The sequence below is a fragment of the Corvus brachyrhynchos genome, unplaced genomic scaffold (genome assembly GCF_000691975.1).
Source record: "Corvus brachyrhynchos isolate BGI_N302 unplaced genomic scaffold, ASM69197v1 scaffold23, whole genome shotgun sequence".
NCBI classification, from domain to species: Eukaryota; Metazoa; Chordata; class Aves; order Passeriformes; family Corvidae; genus Corvus; species Corvus brachyrhynchos.
Genome location: NW_008238983.1, coordinates 13,171,361 through 13,190,307, shown reverse-complemented (window position 1 = coordinate 13,190,307; position 18,947 = coordinate 13,171,361). Strand labels below are relative to the sequence as shown.

At 37.4% G+C, this 18,947-nt stretch overlaps 1 protein-coding gene across 2 annotated transcripts in view; it reads left to right on the top strand.

Moving 5' to 3' along the window:
- Positions 1–12,609, top strand: part of LOC103618800 (protein cordon-bleu) — an 84,424-nt gene extending 71,815 nt beyond the window's left edge. For both annotated transcript variants that reach the window (XM_017738729.1, XM_017738730.1), the window contains 2 exons: positions 4,802–4,940; positions 11,933–12,609. In XM_017738729.1, coding sequence (XP_017594218.1) covers positions 4,802–4,940; positions 11,933–11,976 — 183 coding nt within the window. In that variant the 3' untranslated portion in view covers positions 11,977–12,609. The remainder of the gene's footprint in view (positions 1–4,801; positions 4,941–11,932) is intronic.
- Positions 12,610–18,947: the final 6,338 nt, after the last annotated feature.

Here is an 18,947-nt window from a genome sequence, read left to right as displayed (position 1 = left end):
AAAATTCTTTGTGGGAAGAGGGTTGGGATGGTCCCACACATAGTTTGGGATGATACTGTTGTTTGTTCAGTTACAGGTCAGCTCTGGGTTTTTTTTCCTTTGGATTGCATTTAAACATTTTTATAATTCAGTAGGCATTCTGACCCCACACGTTATCATCACCAGCAGGTGTATCAGAATCTGGCTCGCTTAAATCAGAGTGTGTGTCTAGTCAGTGTGGGATGATGGAGCAAGTTTGTAATGAGGGCATGCAGGTGATTGAATCCATGTGTCCTTTTTCCAGTCCTTTTTCTTTAATTCTAAAAATAATTTCTACAGTCAGTCACTGTTTTCACGAATGAGACAAATTAGCTAATTCCTCTATAAAACAATTAAAGGTCCTGATATATAGCATTGCATAAAAAGGAGAAAGAAGCAAGAGAGTATAAGGGCTTTCTTCACACATTTTATATCATATGCTTCAATATTTTATTTGCATATGCTCAACAGTCATGCGGCATCCCTTAAAAGCAATCTTTTATTCCAGACATGATTCTATTGCTGATACATCTGTATCATCTGTAGCTATGTTGTTTGAGCAGGAAGAAAATTGCTTTAAGGAGAATTTTGTTAAATATCGAGACTGGAAAATTCTTAGGTTTTCAATATTTTTCCTTTTCTGTGGCAAAATGATAGGAGTGATAGTAAAAGGAAAAATTTGTTGCCATAAGACAAATGTTTCTTGTAATGTTTATAAAAATACTGGAAAGACTGGTTTGGATTTTGAAGCACAAACGATGCAAATTAATGGTACAGTTTCTGGCTTACAGGAGGCTCAGTTTTGGGAGCCATAAACCTGCAGTGAATTTGGGCCTAGTTGGGTCTGTGGATAAAAGAAAGTTGGCATTTGCCAGATGACTTGGTACTTTTATAGATAAATATTTCTGTTAGAAAATTTAAAAGGGAATGGCTGACAAATGCAACACCAGTGTCTGGCCTGTATGTAGAGGACAGGCAAGGCAAAGGAGTGGAGCTCACACTGGAAATTTATCTGAGAACCTCCTTGTTTTTGAAGGCTTGATGAATTTTCAGTAGTGGTGACTTGTTTTCTTGGGCCTCATTTAATATTTTTCATTACTTCATATTCAGTGCAGTCTGACCCAAAGAAAATACTAGACTTTTACACATGAGGAAACTTAAACTCAGTTTACACATCCACTCTTACAGTATCCACAGATTGTTTGCAAGTAAGGTGACTGTGAAATGCTGCTGATTGAAAATATCAAGCATTGGCCTTGTAGGATCCTTTTCCACACAATTTTGACAAATAACCTCCCCATGATGTTGTTTTTATGCTCTAAATATATTCTAAAATCTTATCTAGAGCCCTCCAAATTTGATAAGTACGTTGAGCTTTCACAGAAGGAGAACACGTTCAGCACATTGCTCAGATATTTTGTCTACAGTATTGGAAGTATTTTTCAAAAAGCATGTGAGCCCTGAATATAAAGGATTTTTTTTTTTTTAATTGTGTGTGGTTTTATCAATATGGGAAGAGAAATTACACTATTTTTCAGACTTAGGTCCTTTTGACCTTTTTTATTCATCTCTCGCTCAGTTCATGGCATTAATTATAGTCAGAGAACACTTAATGAACATCTTTTAAAATTATGTATTTGTTGTAACAGGAGCTGATTTAATAATTTCTTGTTTATAAATACAGGTGAAGCGCAAGTGCTAAGACAAGGAAATATTCTGTTAGACTCAGAGAGGGGCTCCTGTAACAAAGTTTCAATGGGAAATTACTCTAAATAATGTTGTTAAGGCTTGATTTCTTTATAAAAGAAGCAGCCAGCCATAACAAATTATTTTCAAGTTCTATTGGTTTTGTATATGCAATTGGAAGAAAGAAACAGAATGTTCTTTGTGCTTTTTCCATTTATGTTTAGCCTCACAGTTTTACCGGAATTGGGATTAAAGGAAAGCTACTTTTTGCAATTTTATGACCTATTCTTGAACTAGACACTTCTTATATACATTGTAGCATGACTGGCTTTAAACAAGCATTTCATCTTCTTTATGGTGTTTGTGAAGAGTACTGCACTTAGCTGACAGTATAATAAAAGCATTTTTGTGTGTGTACTTCACCAAACTTGCATTATTGCAGTCGTGCACTAGCTATTTCCTAGCTTATTCTTTAACTGTAGCAGTGTGTCCATCCATACATCTATCTAATGTTCCTCAGGAGATTCGACCTAAATAAGAATACATAAAGCTGAAAAAGATAAGCTGACTTCTAAAAAGGATCCTTTCTTCATAGGAAAGCACTTACGTGTCTTTGAGGAATTTGACTACACCAAGCTAACATCCTTCACTCATCTGGTCCTTGGGCAAGGGTGATCAGTAATCTCTATCATTTTAAGTGGGAAGACTTTTCCTTACTTTCTGCCTTGATTCTCAAGATTTCCTAGCTTTATCCTTTAAATCAGCAGTCCAACCATTTTTTGTCCTAAAATAAAATGACCTTTCTGTCTGGAGAGGGAGGAGTGAACATGGAAGCTGCAAAATGCCATTAAACAACTGCAAAAGTCAAGCTTGTACTTGTGAAGTATCGGGAAAGTTCAGATGCTGCCTGTCTCCCAGATGATTCAAGTTCTTCATAGCTACTGAATTTTGCAGTCTCTGTAGTAATCAAAATCTCCACTTCGATGATTTTCTTTTTTTTTTTCTGTAAGGTGGTATCCTGAAGAATCGAGATGCAGTATTAAGTGCCTACATGTTTTTAGTTATTTAAAATGCAGTGCAGAAGAATGGGGTTGTTTTTTTTTTTTTCCGAAGTGTGTATTTGCCCATTTCTTCAGTAGAGAAGAATGAGGCATTAGGTAGCTGTCCTCTGTGTAATTCCCCTTTAAACTAAAGCCTGATGGGTCTGTTTCACTGAACAGGGTTTCCCATGTTCAGCTCAATATTGGGCATTCTGTTTAAACTTCAGTTCCTAATCACTGCAGGCAGTTCCTTTGTCAGGGGATGTGTCCCATCTTAATACAGAGCAACACTATAACATTGGGCAAAAGTTTTTCAGTGGAGCTCTATAATTTTGCAGTATCCATTCCTGAGCATTTGGTGTGGTGTTCTTTTCTGGGTGTGAGTCCAATGTTTTTTAAATTCTGTGAAATTTGATGATCAAAATTTAAGTTTACAAATTCTTAACATTATTGCCCATTTACTATGCCTGACTTTGTCTAGATTGGCCTCACTGGCTTTAGTGATGCATTGCATCTGGTGGAAATTTAATATAAAATGCTGAAATAATCCGTAATAGTAGGAAGTAGGACCAGGACACCTTTCTTTTCCACTCTTGTTTGGTGCAAAGCTGCAACTCATCCTGGTTGCTGTGCTCTATGTCCAGTGCAGTTACTGCCAAGTTTCTCCCATGCAGGATGCAGGTTCACCAAGGGGTGGAGAGTGTCCAATTGCCATGTGGCATGGTGGTTAAAGCATCATCCTTGAAAGGTGGGAACAAAAAGGTTCTTTTTTATAATGTAAGACACTCCTGAGTGCTTTTGAAAAGGAAGGCTAAGTGTATGAGACACTATTCATATCCTAATCTTAGTAAAATTCATTTATTCTCAGACTTTTTACTCAGCGCAGGAAAGGAAAGCTGTAAATCAGTGCCTTTCCTCTGAACTCTGATGGTAGATTTAAGCAGTGTGAAGCTACTATTTGTTCAATGAAATCTCCCGCAACAATTGTCTTTTAAGGGTCTGTTAATCCTCTGGATTAAAGGAAATATTACGAATATGATTGGGTTTATTTTTATTTTTATTTTTATTAGCTGGGTCTTTGAGATAGTAGAAAACCACCCAGCGGTTTTCTATATTAGATACAGGAGTATTGGGACAGACAGAGCAGTTAGGTCAAAGAAGTGAAGGCTTCTTTGGAGGAATGCCAGCAGCATGTCATATGTGGGCAGCCACCATTACTCTCTTCCTCAGCAAAGCCTGGTACTGACTGCTGTTGTCAGTACCTTTCAAATATAAAAATTCCACAGACTTTCCTACATGGTTTTTTTATTATTATTTTTATTTTTCTGGAAAAAGGAAATAGAACTAAGTTCCAACAAGCTACGGAAAATATTATGCAACCCAGTGAAACCCAAGTCATTTGTAATAACATTTTTCATATTTTTAAAAGCGGCATAAACAGTAATGAAGTCCTGGCATATCAACCAGCATGTTGCAATTATTGGAAGCCAAGGTGTTACAGATATTCAAAAGTATGTCTGTGAAGTCCAGTAGGCATGAATAGAGTACAGTATGATCTCATATCATCATGCAAGCAAACTGTCAATTCTGATTCTTCTCTCAGAAGTCCTTAGACAAGAATTTGAGAAAAAAATAAAAGAAATGAGAGAGAGTTTATGCACTACACATGCCAACTGGAGTATTTAACCATAATTTAAGGCTTGAAGAAACCAATGGAAAAAGAAGATTATGTTATGGCTTAAGATTAACAACACACATCGTATCATACTCTGCTTTGATGAGTGTTGGGCTCCCTAGTTCACTTTTTCCAAAACCATCAAATGCCTACCAGACTGGTATTTCTGCTGTGACACTCATCTGCAGTTCTTGTCTCTTTCCTTTTCTGAGTGCAATATTACTGTACTTCTTTAATCACCTGTTGTCACTATAAATGCTCATTATAAATAAACTGTGCTGAGAAATTAGGTCATATGGAAAACACTTTTCTTTTGCTTGTTGACAATTTGCAACATCAACAAAATACATCCTTTATTGTGCTTATTTTTCAACTTTGCTAGATATCACAAGGAGCATCCCTCAGTGATTTAAGGAAAAAGAAGAGGCGTGCCCCTCTTCCACCAGCTGCATCTGCTCCCCCCACTCCTGCCATGCCAAACAGGACAGAAGACAGGGAAGACAAGAGGAAGAGCACAATGGGTGAGAGGCGTTTTCTCCTGAATAATCCTATTCATGTGCTTTCACTGCTCACTGTTTGAAGTTGCCTTAATTCTGTTATGCTGTGAGATTGGAAACTTTTGTAACTTGGGGAAAAAACCCTACATTTCTCTGCAGAATGAAAGTCTGGAAATAAGTGTTTGTATATTACCTCTTGGTTTTTTTAATGCCACCATACAGAGTACCACAGGGTAGTAAAAATGTAGATAACACTCATCAGATCATTTGAATATTTGGCACCAACTTTACATACAAAAGCACTAGCCCTGGGCCTATTCTGCACCTTGAAGGTCATGATTGGTTTGCTAGTAAATGGAAATACAGAAATAGTAAATAGAAATGCTAATAAATAATAAATAGAGATTGGCCAGGCAATACTGAATGCATCTCAAGCCATGAAGTTCTGCTAGAACCCAAGTACAGTCAGGCTGGTTCAGTGTCTCCTCATGTTTCTAAAACCTGAAGGCATTTGATTTTCATATAGTCCTCCAACAATTTGACATCAACTGCCCATACAGAGTAAAGTTGGTTTTTTAAATTTCATCCTCACTTTCATTATAAATAAATATCTGCTGAGTCTTTAGCTAATCAGTAGAAGAAAAGAACTGATGCTCTCAAAGGAATGCCATACATACCTAGAGACAATAAAAGAGACTGTAGTTTCAGCTGCATGTGGCACCACGTCTACTCCTACAGGAAAACTGAAAAACATTCTCCTAGAACTCTGTTGTTATCTGCCTGGTAGCTTGTTCAGATTGGTGAGAGCCTTGCCTGAGTGAGGACACCAGGATTATGCTTCTAGCAAGCAAAGTGATTTTATAATGGATAAAGATATGAGATAATGACCCCACATATTGGAACTCATTTTTCAGTACATTAAGAGAATCATTCTTCAAGTGCCATAATGCACTCAGTGCACTTCAGTTCATGCCTTTGACCTCATGTTTCATCAAAATGCCTAAGACATACAGATATGACATTCTGTCATACATAATTGCTTACATTACAGATGCCTTACAGTTTAGAAAGAAACCTCTTGGCTTTGTTCCAACATTTATTTTCAGTAAATGCTTCACATTTAATGCCTCAGCATTTATGTAGCAGCAGGAGTCCATTATCATGTGACATATTCGACTCCATTGACATCTCTTATTTAAACTCTCTAAGGGCAATGTTATTGCTGGGCCATATAACACAGAAGTTTTCAGCAAATTGGCTTACTTTTAGCCACTAAAGATGTCACGCTCTACCGCTTCTCATGCTTTGCCCTACTGCTGGTCACTTTTTGCTGACATTTGTTGCTTTAACTTTTTATAAGTGTTCTTTTTTTTTGTATTGGTGCTCAAATGTTACAGATGAGATATAGCAGAGGTACTTCTAGTCTGTTCAATACTGTGTACGTAAGTGCCTGCTGGCCAGACTCTGCTCATGTGGGATTCTGTAGTATCGTTTGCTTTAATGGAGACTTATTATTTTACACTGACAAAGAACTTGTCCCACAGTAGCCCTGTCTTCAGTGCTTTTCGTTTTCTGCTACTTTCTTGAATGAATGTGTTCATTAAAAAGAAAAAATGTTACAGCCAGAGAGGGTTGGTAAAACAGCCTCTCTTCGGGGCCCTTGCAAGAAAACAATGAGAAAGCACAGATGGCTCTGAAAGCATGAGAGAAAAGCTGCGAAAAAAGCAAGACTCCAGTGAGGGGAAAAACGTGCTGCAAGAAATAGTCAGCCACATGATTGAAAAAGTATTAAAGGTACCTATGTAGCTCTCAAGTTAGCCATGTGAATCAAAGCAGAAGATCCTATCAAAAATATTCTCAAACTGGGAAATTCACTGTAGTATTCAATACTGAATCATTTATTGTGATACCAAAGTATTGTGCCAAATTTCCTCAAAGCAGTAAAAAAAGGGCTTGCACATTTGCCAGCGTTAAAATGTGTCTCTGGAAGATACTCCCCTGGAAGCTACTGACTCCTAAGTAGAAAATCATAATGGTTTAATCTTTTATCTTCCCCCTTGGTGCTGCTTCCCTTCTCAGCAGCCCCAAAGCACAAGCCCGAGAGTGTAGGAATGGATCAGACCAAAGATCTGTCCCTGCCAGCATCCATGTTCAGCAATGACCACATGCTTGAGGCAGGGTATGAGAGCAGGACGAGCAGGTAGTTGTGGTTCCTCAGTGTACTTTCAGCCTCTAAGGGCTTTCCAAATAGCAGTAGCTCAAGTTCTGTACCCTACAAACTGGCAGCAGCTCTTTAACTTTGCAAGTGGTTCACAGAGTACAGTGAAAGACACATGTATTTGTTTAGTTATTGCACACAGTGTTGAAATAATCCCCCAGACAAAGTTATGGGCATTTCCTTTGATAGCTTCAAACACTGTTTTGCATAAAACAACTTAATCATCTGCTTCTCTACAATGTCAAAATAATGAAAACCAACTCAAAAAAAAAAGAACAGAAAAACCTGTAAGATACCTACTTCAAAATACTGACCTAAGGCATCTTCCTCTTTTTCTCAGGAAGAGTCAGGAAAATAGTCATATAAAGTATCTGAGAGGTCAGCAAACTCAGGCAGTTTGACACTTCAGAAGATAAAAATAAAACATATTTTTCACATTTTCTTACACTGCTTTTTTTCAATTTTTTTATTTAACTCAACTACTTTTCTCCTTCCTTATGTCTGCCAAAACCGGTGATTTTAACTGTTAGTTATAATGTACATGTGTGTACTGGGCTCAATTCTGGTCCCACTGCTGTTGGTTTAAGACCCACCTTTTCCTTCTGCCTTAATTATTTGTATGTAAATAAGAGTGGAAGTAGATCCAGAGAGACCTTGGATGTGGGTAAGGGAAAATCAATGTGTAATTTAAAAAAAATAACAATAAACAGAGCAATCATTATCTTGCAATGAAGTAACAAGTTAATTGATCCCCCTGTAGGTGATGGACGGCAGGTGCCACAAAAGCCTCCTAGGGGCACCACTCGTGGTCCCCCCCAGTTAGCGATCCCCCCACCCCCACCTTACCCTCCTCCTGGCAGTGACATTGTGGATCCATCAGTGTGTTACAGAGAAGCAGATGTTACAGCACCAACAGAGCTGGTACCTAAACGTATGTTTGAAAGTATCTGTATTTGCATTTCCACTCTTTTGATGATTACTCTCAGGGGTAGCTTTTCCAGACTTTCCTCTCTGCTCTCTAGACATCTGTGTCTGTTTTTCCCCCTTTTTCCAGCCTGTTGTCTTTCAAAATGTCCAATGCAGTGTAACTAACTAATATCAAGTTGTAACTAACTAATATCAACACTTGTTTCGAGAGAGTTTTGCATGTGATACCTGGCCATTGTACAGAAGCATTTAAAAATAACCATCAAGCTTTTTTGCTTTGTTCAACTGAAAAAAAAAAAAAAATCTGTTGTCTTGTATTAATTCCCCAAGTTTGTTTTTCTGTACTAACAATTTTTTTGTCTCCAGAGACAAGTCCCACTGAGAGTCAATGGGTCTGTCAGTCTAGGTTGAAAACTACAGTATCCTCCTTAGGAAAATTAAACCATTTACAGGAGCTGTATATTGTTAAAGGCCATCCTGTCCTAATGGGTACATCTTTCTTGGCATCTCTTGGTAGTCCTTTGTGTGCTCTTCACCCTGGGGCATAACAGTTATCAGACAAAGAAGTACAATATTTTCCACGTCCCCATGTACTTGTGAAAAGCATGTTTTCATGCTACTTTTTCGTGCTTATCCATTGACTGCCTTTAAATCTTTGTACACAATCCAAGTCTTTGATCATGTATTATGTTCCCTGTGGGATTGCCCTGCACACCCATGTAGAGCCAATAAAAGCAGCAGAGCTCTGCACGTTATGACATCTCATGGATGCACTTCCTTTGAAGACTAGGAGGGTGTCTCCTAACCATGGGATAGAGAAATGTCTCCATTAGCTGCTAATCTGACAGAAGGTCTCTTTCCAAGACCTTATGTTTGCCAAAAGTACTCTGCAGGTTGCAGCTACTCTGATACATTATTGTGGGTGTGTTTGCTGTTGATTACCAGCTAAATCTAAAGCAATATTTTTCAAATCTGTGCTGTGGAAATACAATTGGTAAGTTTTATTGGAGCTAGTGATGGAAATTAAGGAGATCATACTAACAGAAAACATGAATCTTACTGAGGATTAACCCTAAGACATCTTTACCAGCTTATGCACAGAAATCATATCATACTTAAAATCTTCTTTTTGTTCTAGATACCATCAGCTTGCCTACAATGTTTTCTTTATTAAAAATCTATTGTGGCCTTCTTTGCATTAATATTTCTGCTTCATTTGATTTTCTATCACTGTTAATTTTGCAATGCTTTCCTGATCTACCTTGCTGATCAAATACCCTTTAATCAATGCAGCCCTGATTTAATCAGTGAGATACTTTGCTCTTAAACAAACATAGTATCTCAGCCAAAAGGATTTAATGAAGCTTGTACATAGAAACAAAACATGCATTTTTATTATCCTCAATTTACTGAGAGCAAGAGCTTAGACTTTAAGTCTAAAGCTTAGCAAGAGCTATTATCCTCAATTTACTGAGAGCAAGAGCTTAGTGGGTACTGATTTTAGACTTAAAGCATCAGTGTTGGAGAGCGACAAGTTTTAGCTCTGTAATTATGCTATGTCCTAGCTAGATAAAGATAAGTGTGTAGATTTACACAAGAGAAGTGTGTATAGATGTACCCATGAGAAGACAGCAGCATGTAGGACAGATGCTAATTACATTGCCTAATGCCACTCTGAAAGGTGCTTAGATACCGTAGCGATTGAGCTGTGTAAGAACCAGGTTTTGCAATGATGTCTTTTATTGCCTGAGAATGCCTCAAGCAGTGCAAATAAGATTTGGGTGGTAGATTCAAAGAACAACAAAATTTTTGATCTTCCCAACTCTAACCTCAGTAAACGTGTTTTCTCATCGAACAAGGTGGGGAGGAGGATGTTCTGAAGTCATTCTCAAAACAGCTTTCTGTGATGAGGATTGTGGTCTTCCTTTGCTGTGTGGGTGACTGTCAACAGCAGTATGTCTTCCGCGAGAAAAAATTCCCATTTAGAAATTCTGTGATATGTGGAGTTGAAATTCTCACTCCTTTTGATCTGCCACCGTCTGTGAAGGGACTGTCCTTCACCCTTCCTTCCTTCCTTCTGTTCTTCCGTCCTTCCTCCCTCCCTCCCTCACAGTTGTCTCCTTGTGCTCTGGGAAACACATGTTGAGGGATTTTCATTTCATAGAGAGTGGTGGCCATCACTCTTCACTGAGTTTCCCAAACTTATGTGGAGTGTAAGTAATTCATGAGTATGAATAAGATACTTCAGCTTTTCTGTATCAAATGGTAAGAATCTCTTCCATAAACAAGAGTACAAAAGTTCCTCACAGTTTTTGCTCTTAAATCTTTTTATTCTAATTACCGGACTGTTTCACTAACATTTGGTCTGGTAGAACCTTAGCTGCATGTTGTGTGCAGGTTTAAATCGATGTGTTTATGGCATCCTTTCTCCTTCCTTATCTTACTAATCAGATTGTTCACAGCCTGATTCTAAGATTGAGTGTACTTTGGGAATGCAGAGATGGAGATTGTTGCATGGTGTTTGGTTATGTCACATTGCCTGTGGAGTTCCCAATACGTGAGTTGACAGTGAGCTCTGTGCTACTTACCTGAGGTAAAGAATGCACATAGTGAAAGGCTACTGCACCTAGACAAACAACTGAAACGTACTGCCTTGAAATGTCAGCCAGCTCGTTAGAGTAAATTCAGTATTCCTGTGAAACTCCACGATCAGCTCTTTGTTTGGCTAGTTACGAGCTATCATTATGATATGCAGTAAGAAAAGCTCTATGAAAAAGAATACACAGTTCACCTCCCTGTAGAGTGAGATCCCGAAGTTAAAATATTTACTCTGGCACTGGATAAGTAGTAGTGCTCTCAGGGTTCACACTGGGTAAGGGCTTGACAACTGATTGATTTGTAAATTTCAGAAAGTGCTCTGTCTTTGAAGAAATGAAATCTTGATTTGAACCTGTCCTTGTTTGTAACTATAGTTCAAAATAGTCAATCATCACTTAATTGGATGGTTTTTAAGGGGTGAAGGAGTGGGTACAAGCATGTTATTTTCTGTAAATGACATACATACTACCAGTTGAATAAAACCAGGTTAATTTTAAGGAACCAGGAGAACAGAGAAGAGCCTTATATCTATTTTTTAATTTTTTTTTCATTATATCACTGATGAGTGAACAGATAATACAAGCCAGCTGACAAAGGCAATGACAGTTTCACAAGAAGTTCAGTCGTATTTCTTCAGTCACCTTAGATATATATCTAGTCTTTCACAGGGCTAGATTCTAAGACTTGGGTTTTGTTAGCTTGAACCAAAAATGGGTTCAAGAGGAACAGAGGAAACTTCACTCTCTTACATGTGACTCTAAATCAGTTGAGAGCTGAGGGCTGCTATGCAGGGAGTTTTGCTGGCTTGTCATGGTACACTGCTTCATAAGGCACGTGTCAAGTGACCCAGCCTTTTCTTCCTTAGAGGTGGTCTTTAAAGCAAGAACACTTGCAGGTGTGGCTTAGGAGGCTTTCATTGCCCTCACTATTTTTACTCATTCAGGCAATCTGAGGCTAAAGAATGAAGTTGAATCTCCAGTCTCATCTATCTTGCACCTTCTGGAGAATTAAAATTCAGGTCAGGTAAAGCAGAATTCATAGACATACTGCATATCAGTAGGTCTTGTGCTGTTAGGATTGAGTTAGCTTACACATGAATCCGGGGAGTCAGTCTCAGAGCATCTGTGGGATTCCAAATTTTAACACACGTGCCCATGCACCTACACCTCCTTTGGGCATCTGATATTTTAATGTTACTGAGCATGCTAGCCATTCTTCTCACTGACCTACACAATACTTACAATTTTATTCTTTTACTCTTTTCCCCCAACAGTTTACTGTTGTGCATCATTCCCTTCATACTCCAAGCGTGTCTGACAGACCTTGCCTCTCCTCCTATGACCTTCATACTTCTGAACCTCCTGTTGCCTCTGCTACCCTGATTCTTCTGTTGCCTTCCTTCCTCCCCAGCTGGAAAAAAACCCCCTCTTTTTCTGACTGAGATTTTGGCTTCTTTTCTTTTTAAACTCGCACATTCTCTTTTAATTACTATTGATTATTTTTGGCTGTGGTTCATACTCATTTGTGAGATGTATGCTCCAGAACTGAATGGTGTGTTATATAAATCTGTATACCAGCCTCAGAAAAATTATCTGTCATTCTTTTCCAAAAGATTCTCTTTATTTTGAGCCATGGTTCAATTTGATTGGATGTTGCAAAAGAGTGGAGGTTTGGGACAGGGTGTCTTACTTTTCATATTGTTAAAAATTTTAATGAAAAGTTTCTAAAAACATTGTTTTTTCTTTCTATTACTCTAAGTATAAAATTTTGTATTCTCTATTGTTCTATCTTCCTCTTATTGCATCTATTTTGTTCCTTTGAAACAAAACTAGAACTGGGCATGGCCTAGTCAAGTTGAAGTGCAAGATTCTTTCTATATCTTGGCTATCAATCAAGCTGTCAAGAAAAAAAGAAACAGGAAGATCTGTTGCATCTATAAGGGGCTTAAAAGGAATACCAAGAACCAATACCAAATGCACTGATTCATATTCTTTACTTCTGCTTTCATCCTGATGCTTAATATGAGTAATTTTATCTTGATGCTGGAGACATCCTGTGGAAATCAAGGTGTGTGTTCTATTTCTGTAACAAAAAATGCAAACACTGTTTGCTCAACAGAAATCTTGTTCCACAAGTCTCCTTTTTGCACTTGTACTAGGAACAGTCAGTGAGTTTTAATTAAAATATCATATATAAGTTTGTACTTAGCAAAATCTTCTTTGTACTGAAGGAAGTTCTTCATGAGAACGGCCCATAAGACATATATTTTTAATAATCCTGAACTACAAACATAGGCTTTATGAGTTGCAATGTAATGGTGCACACACCCAGAACTATTCTGACCTCGCATATACTGTGCTTTAAGACATTCATGTTATTTAAATGAGTGACTTGCAATACATAACTCTGATTTAAATGATGAAAAATTATTGTTTTACCCTCAAGCAAATAATCATGTTAATCTTGAATCCTTTCCAGGTAGGCAAAATGGAGAATAAGAAAGCAAAGCATTACTACAAATAATACGAAATATGACTAAAATGGGGTTTGACAGTTTTTAATACAAATATGACATGTAGTTAATAAGTTTTAAGTGATCCTTTAGAAAGTATACTTAGTACCCTAAGGGTCTTCTAATAAAAGTGGAGTAGATTTGAACTCTCTGAACTGCCAGGTACTTTGTAATACCTTCTTAAGACAGGACAATAGTTTAATTGTAAGTCTTCTCTTAAAAAAAAAAAAAACAAGTAGGTGTTCACAATGTGAAGATTAAGAACCTAATTTACCCATTCTCATTACTCTATTACATCCTATTTGTAACTCTAGAGTTACCTGGCCCATGGAGTTCAGACTAGGGTAAAAGTAATGAAGTGGTGAAACAAAGTGTTTTATATTGAGTACAACATACTGTGTAGTGTCAAAGCAGTTCTTTCCATTGACACCATTTTCGCTGAAAGGTGGCACAAGTTTTCAAGAAAATCACATTTTTAAAGAAAAAATTTCCTTGCTTTGAAAGGATACAGCTATGGCTCTTCTCCACATTGCTGGCATGTTTCCTATGAAAAGCAGTCTCTTCAGGTAGCCTCCTTAAGCTCTTAAAAGCTGTAGGTGAAAACTCAAAAAGTTCATTATTTATACTTAATTTACCTTTTCTTTTATTAAAATGCAAAATTTACCTCTAAAATATGTTTGTGGGAATTAACACTTTTTGTGAAATCCTAGATAAAATATTTTAAAGACCAGCTTAAGCTAGCCAGCTCTGCCTTTCAGGATTTAAAAAAAAATCATTGCTTATGTTCACTCATATCCTTTGTTTATTATGATTTCATAAGTTACAGGTACGTATATACTATTAAACAGAACTTACAAAAAAAATAGAAGAAAATTTTTTTGCATCTTTACAAGAAATCATCCTAGTTGTAAGAAATTATACTGTGACATTAGCATAGTTTGAAACCTCGCAGTACTGTACATGGTGTCAGAAAAAACTTTCAGTGGCACTTATGAAATCCAAATCTGTGGAGTGGAATGGCACAGATACTCAGTGTATCTGAGTCAGTACTCAGTCTCAGAACTGTTAATTCATAATACCATGTGTGCAAGGAGGTAAAGGGCTTAAGCAAAGCACGATTGCAGGACTGGGAACTCACTGGGAGTTGGTTCATGAGCAACAGCTCAGCCCTGAGGTACAGTTGGGGAATTCCTGTTTGTTCCAAGCTTCAGCTCAGGATTTGTAAGGGCTCCTCAACCTGGCTTCTGAAAGAGAATGAGTTTTTCTGTCATGTGCAATAACAGGAAGAAGTATCAGTTTAGGTCTCCATCTGTTTGATGGAGTCTTAGGTTAGCAGTGATATGAAAGGACATTGGCTTGGTTTTACTCCTTTTATTTTAATCTTGGAGACATTGGAAGGGTAGTGAGAGTGACATGGAGAAGTTGATAACAAATAGACTACTAGAATACAGTTTTTCACCAGAATGCTATTACCAGAGTTAGTAAGCAACACATTTAATATAATCAGGATTTTTCTGTATTGCCAAACTGCCTTATTCAAATGCTGTCCTTCAAGTTAAGATATCTGGGGTGAAAATCAAATAAGCAATCCAAAAAAATGGAAAATACCATTGAGCCATTTCTGGAGGACAAATAAATGGAGGGGTAACTTATAAATCAAAACGAATTCCTGTCATACAGCTCCAATGTCAGTGACATTCAGTGCTCTTAGGGAATAAGGACAGAGGTATAATTTATGATTAAACCTATTCTGATGAATTTTCTCAACTCGTACGAAATCCAGTGAACTAGAAACTGATTAAGCTTCGCAGTGCACAAGATTTTACTGAAATCCTTTTGTACATTGGTCACCAGAGGGAGCCGGTGTTGTCCCAGATTCACAGTAGAGAGCAAGCAAGAATAACGCTAAAAGTGAATTTTAACCTGATAGATCTCACACTTACAAAAAGTTTTTCAGTTTTTAGTTTTTTGGAGTCGTTTTTTTTCTGCAACTAAAAAGAAAAAATACGTTTTGTTTTTAAATTTTTTTAAAATCAGTTTCATCACAAATAAGAAAATTAAGATAAAATTACATTTTCAGGTGATGCCACTGCAATGGCGTCTTCCAGATGCAAGCTCAAATCTCTTCTCCAAGCTTTCTCAGAGGATGGTGGCATATTGGGTTGCCTATTATATTGCATGGATATTTCCTCTGTATCTATGGCAGCTGTGCAAATGGTAGTTAGTGCATGTGGTTGGTATACGTGCTTGAAACTATGCGTAAGTGCATAGGAGCAGGTCAGGTTTAGTACCAGTATAGAAAGACTGTGTTCTGCCTGGTGGATTTAATCAGCTTGAGTCTTAGAATTTTAAAATCATGACCAGGTCAGTTTAGTACCCGTCTTCTTTCACAGACAAATTACTTCATTTTCAGCAATCCAGTCACTCAGAGACTAAAATCCCTGATTCTCAAAACATCCTTAAATATCTTTTCTACGTGTAATGCTTTCATTTTTTTTCTTACAGTTGGAATCTTTGAGGATTGAAATGAATGTTGTCTTTCTTACTGGGCAGATGGATTTTTTCCCCTTTTCTAATGACAAGGCTGTAGAATAATACTAAACTTTGAACTCATTCCATTTTTGTCTTCAGAAAATGTGCTACTGGTCCAGCACTGAAAATTATTCTGGGCAGGTAAAATATGGAAAAAAATATTCTAAATATATGAATGGAAAAAGGAAATATTTCTCTTCTTGTTGTTTTTCAACTGGAATTATTTAAAGCTGTCCATGGCATGTAGAGTGCTCCAGTAAGTGCCAAGGGAGAATGATGGGTAGAGAAATCATCCAGTTCAAATTGTATGATAAATTGCAAAGACTTATGATGCATTTGTTTATTAAATGTATTGCCATCCAATCTATCACATGCCCATCATCTGTCCCTTTATTATGCTTTTTTAAAGTAAAATCTGTGGTCGTGATTCTCATACCCTCATCATTTATGTTTACAGCCAGTTTAAGCCCTCTCTATTGTTCTGTTCCAGTATAAAAGTGCCTTTTTTTGAGAGCTGGGCTCTGTGTGTGTATGTATGACAGCAGTTCTGTCTTCTGAGCTTGGCTTCCAGTCACTACCATGACTCTCAATATATATTTAGTACATGCAGTAGGCACCATTTAACGTTCCATACAAAAATACATGTTATTTTAGAAGACAGAATGGAACTTATTCCATCCCTCGAAAATTACAGCTATGTTGTTTTCTGATGTCATTGCAAAACTATGGACTCCCCCCTCAACGACAATGAAACAAAATTGCTGTCTCTGTTTACACACTTCTTGTTCACAAGCTTCTGCTGTAGCAGCTCCATGGGTAGAGAAGTCCACTGCTAAAATTCATAAGAAGTTGACAAAACGAAAAGTGACATAATTAGTTCTTTGTTTATCCAGAAGAGCTTACAGGTAATAAATGCTGATTTTTGCTGAGGTGGATGAGGTGAAAGGTGATCTTGTATATTTCTCTGCAAGAATCCCCTATTTTGTTCCTTTCTTATTGCATATTCTTCTGTAGTGCTCTGGCTCCAAGTAGTAAATGACTGTTGAAAGCACCAAGGCAAAAGAAAGAATGAATGACTCCAGAAGCTGGTAACATACAGAACGGGTATCAACCACTGAGTCCTTTCTATTCCTTAAATGTACCCTGAACATGAAAAAATTTTTTTTTCTGTTCAGTTCTAATAAGAAAATTGTAAATTTGGGTCACCAGATCTGCTTCATTTTGTCATGCCTTGAGAAAGTTCTAAGGAAGGAGTCTGAGTCCTGGGTACAGGAAACACTGATTGGAAAGTGGGGGTATTTTGTATCCCCTTACATTCCCTTACACTATGCTGCCTGCCTGTATTGGAAATAAAAGTTGTTATTTTGCAGACTTTGAGGCAGAGAAGTCAGTCTGACTGTAAGGGAGCACACTCACTTTGAATAATCAAAGAAAATGTTTCCTGGTTACATAAGTATGGGACTGGACCCCAGTAAATGAAATAGTCTTTCTAGCCTCATTTCCTGGTATTTAGATTTTTAACTAGCTATTTACCTGTTTCCTGTAGTGTGGAATAAACCTGGTCTTCCCTTTTCCCATCCTGACTGAATGTCAAGGCATTTCTCCTCTAATTCCCTTGCAGACCAGCTTTGCAATGCAAGTGGTCTGTGGATAAGCTGTGAATGTTTCTTCCAAGTGAAACAAAATTCCCTTTTTTCTTCTTCTTTAGTCAAAATAAGAGCATTTTTAACTACCAGAACTGTACTGTTAATACTTGAGTGGCATCTTGGACACACTCTGCTGCCCTTGTATGGTGGAATGTGAGGAAGTCATCATGCCCATACACATAGAGCAGCTCACACTTTATCCGCAACAAGCAGGTCTAAACATCTGTGTTCAACCAAATACATGCATGTGGTACAAGTGTGTGTGTGTGACAGTGTTCATCCTGGGTGTGAATTTGAAGTTATGCCAGGTTTACACATAAGGTATGGGCCAAATCAAACTGGAAGGTTGGTATTTGAAGTGGCATTTGTAGTGCCAGATCATACTGATTCAAACACAGGCAATGCTCAAGGAGTTACAGTAAACAAACTGTTGAAAATTTTTCTCTGTTCCAGGTAGGTGATGATTCTCATACCAAAGTGCTTTTCCATCCTTAGAGATGCTCATACTCAGTTTTTCCTATTACCACTTCTAAGTCAGTAAACACTGACTAAAATGCCTGCCTACTTTCTTCTAAGAAACTGAGAATTCTGGCCATGGACATTCACTTCTGGGTTTTCGGGCATGAGGGAACAAAAGGCTGAGAGCAGAGAGAGCGTTTCTTTTGTCAGCTCGTTTTGTGGATTCCATAATTGGTTCCTGGCATGGATAAAATAATTACTTTCTAACCATAAGCAAAGGTGGGGTGTAATGGAGGACAATGACCTAGAACAAAAGAAGATGGAGGAAAGAACGAGAAAGGAGCACTATAACAGACAAATACAATTTTTTTCTTCTAAGACTGTTGTGATTGAAAGGTGAAAATAAAGTTTCTAAATATATGGTGCCCTCCCGTAAACAGCGAAAGACTGGTAGGGGATTATCTGCTTACTTGTTAGAGCAAACAAAACAACTAATATTTCTACTTCAAACATCTAATAAAAATTGTTATTGATTTCTGATTTTTAAAACATGTTGGTAAGCGTTTTTCTTTTCTCCTCCATGTTTGTTTTTTTTCTCAATTTTTTCACTTGACAGAAAGTTAAAAACTAAAAGGGAAATATTTTTACAGTTTGTAAAAGCATAAAACTTCATGCAGAAATAGTTTCAACTTTTTTTTCTAAACTTATGGAAACATGCAACAGCTCTATTTTTAAGGTGTGTCTATGGATGAAACAGTCATGTTTCATGTTTCATTCAACAGACCTGAATGAATATACTTCTTAAAACATAAAAATTATGATGAAATATATAAGAATTGTAAAGATTGTATGAAAAAAATAATTACTGGCTTCAAGTTCAAGATAAGAGCTTTGTTTACTTAACTTTTACTTGTAAAAGATGGAGCATTTTGGAAGGCAAACAAACTGTTACGGGACTTGTTCTCCAGAAAACCTCACAGTGGACTGCCAAAGACTATAAAGGGCCACCCTATATAACTTACTGGTGGTGTTGGAAGTAGATGACACTTTGGGGTCTACTGCATGAATGTATTGGTATCTTGGTTTTGTTCTGAAACCTTTTTTGGGTACTACCAGTCTCAGACGTGTTAAATCAATGC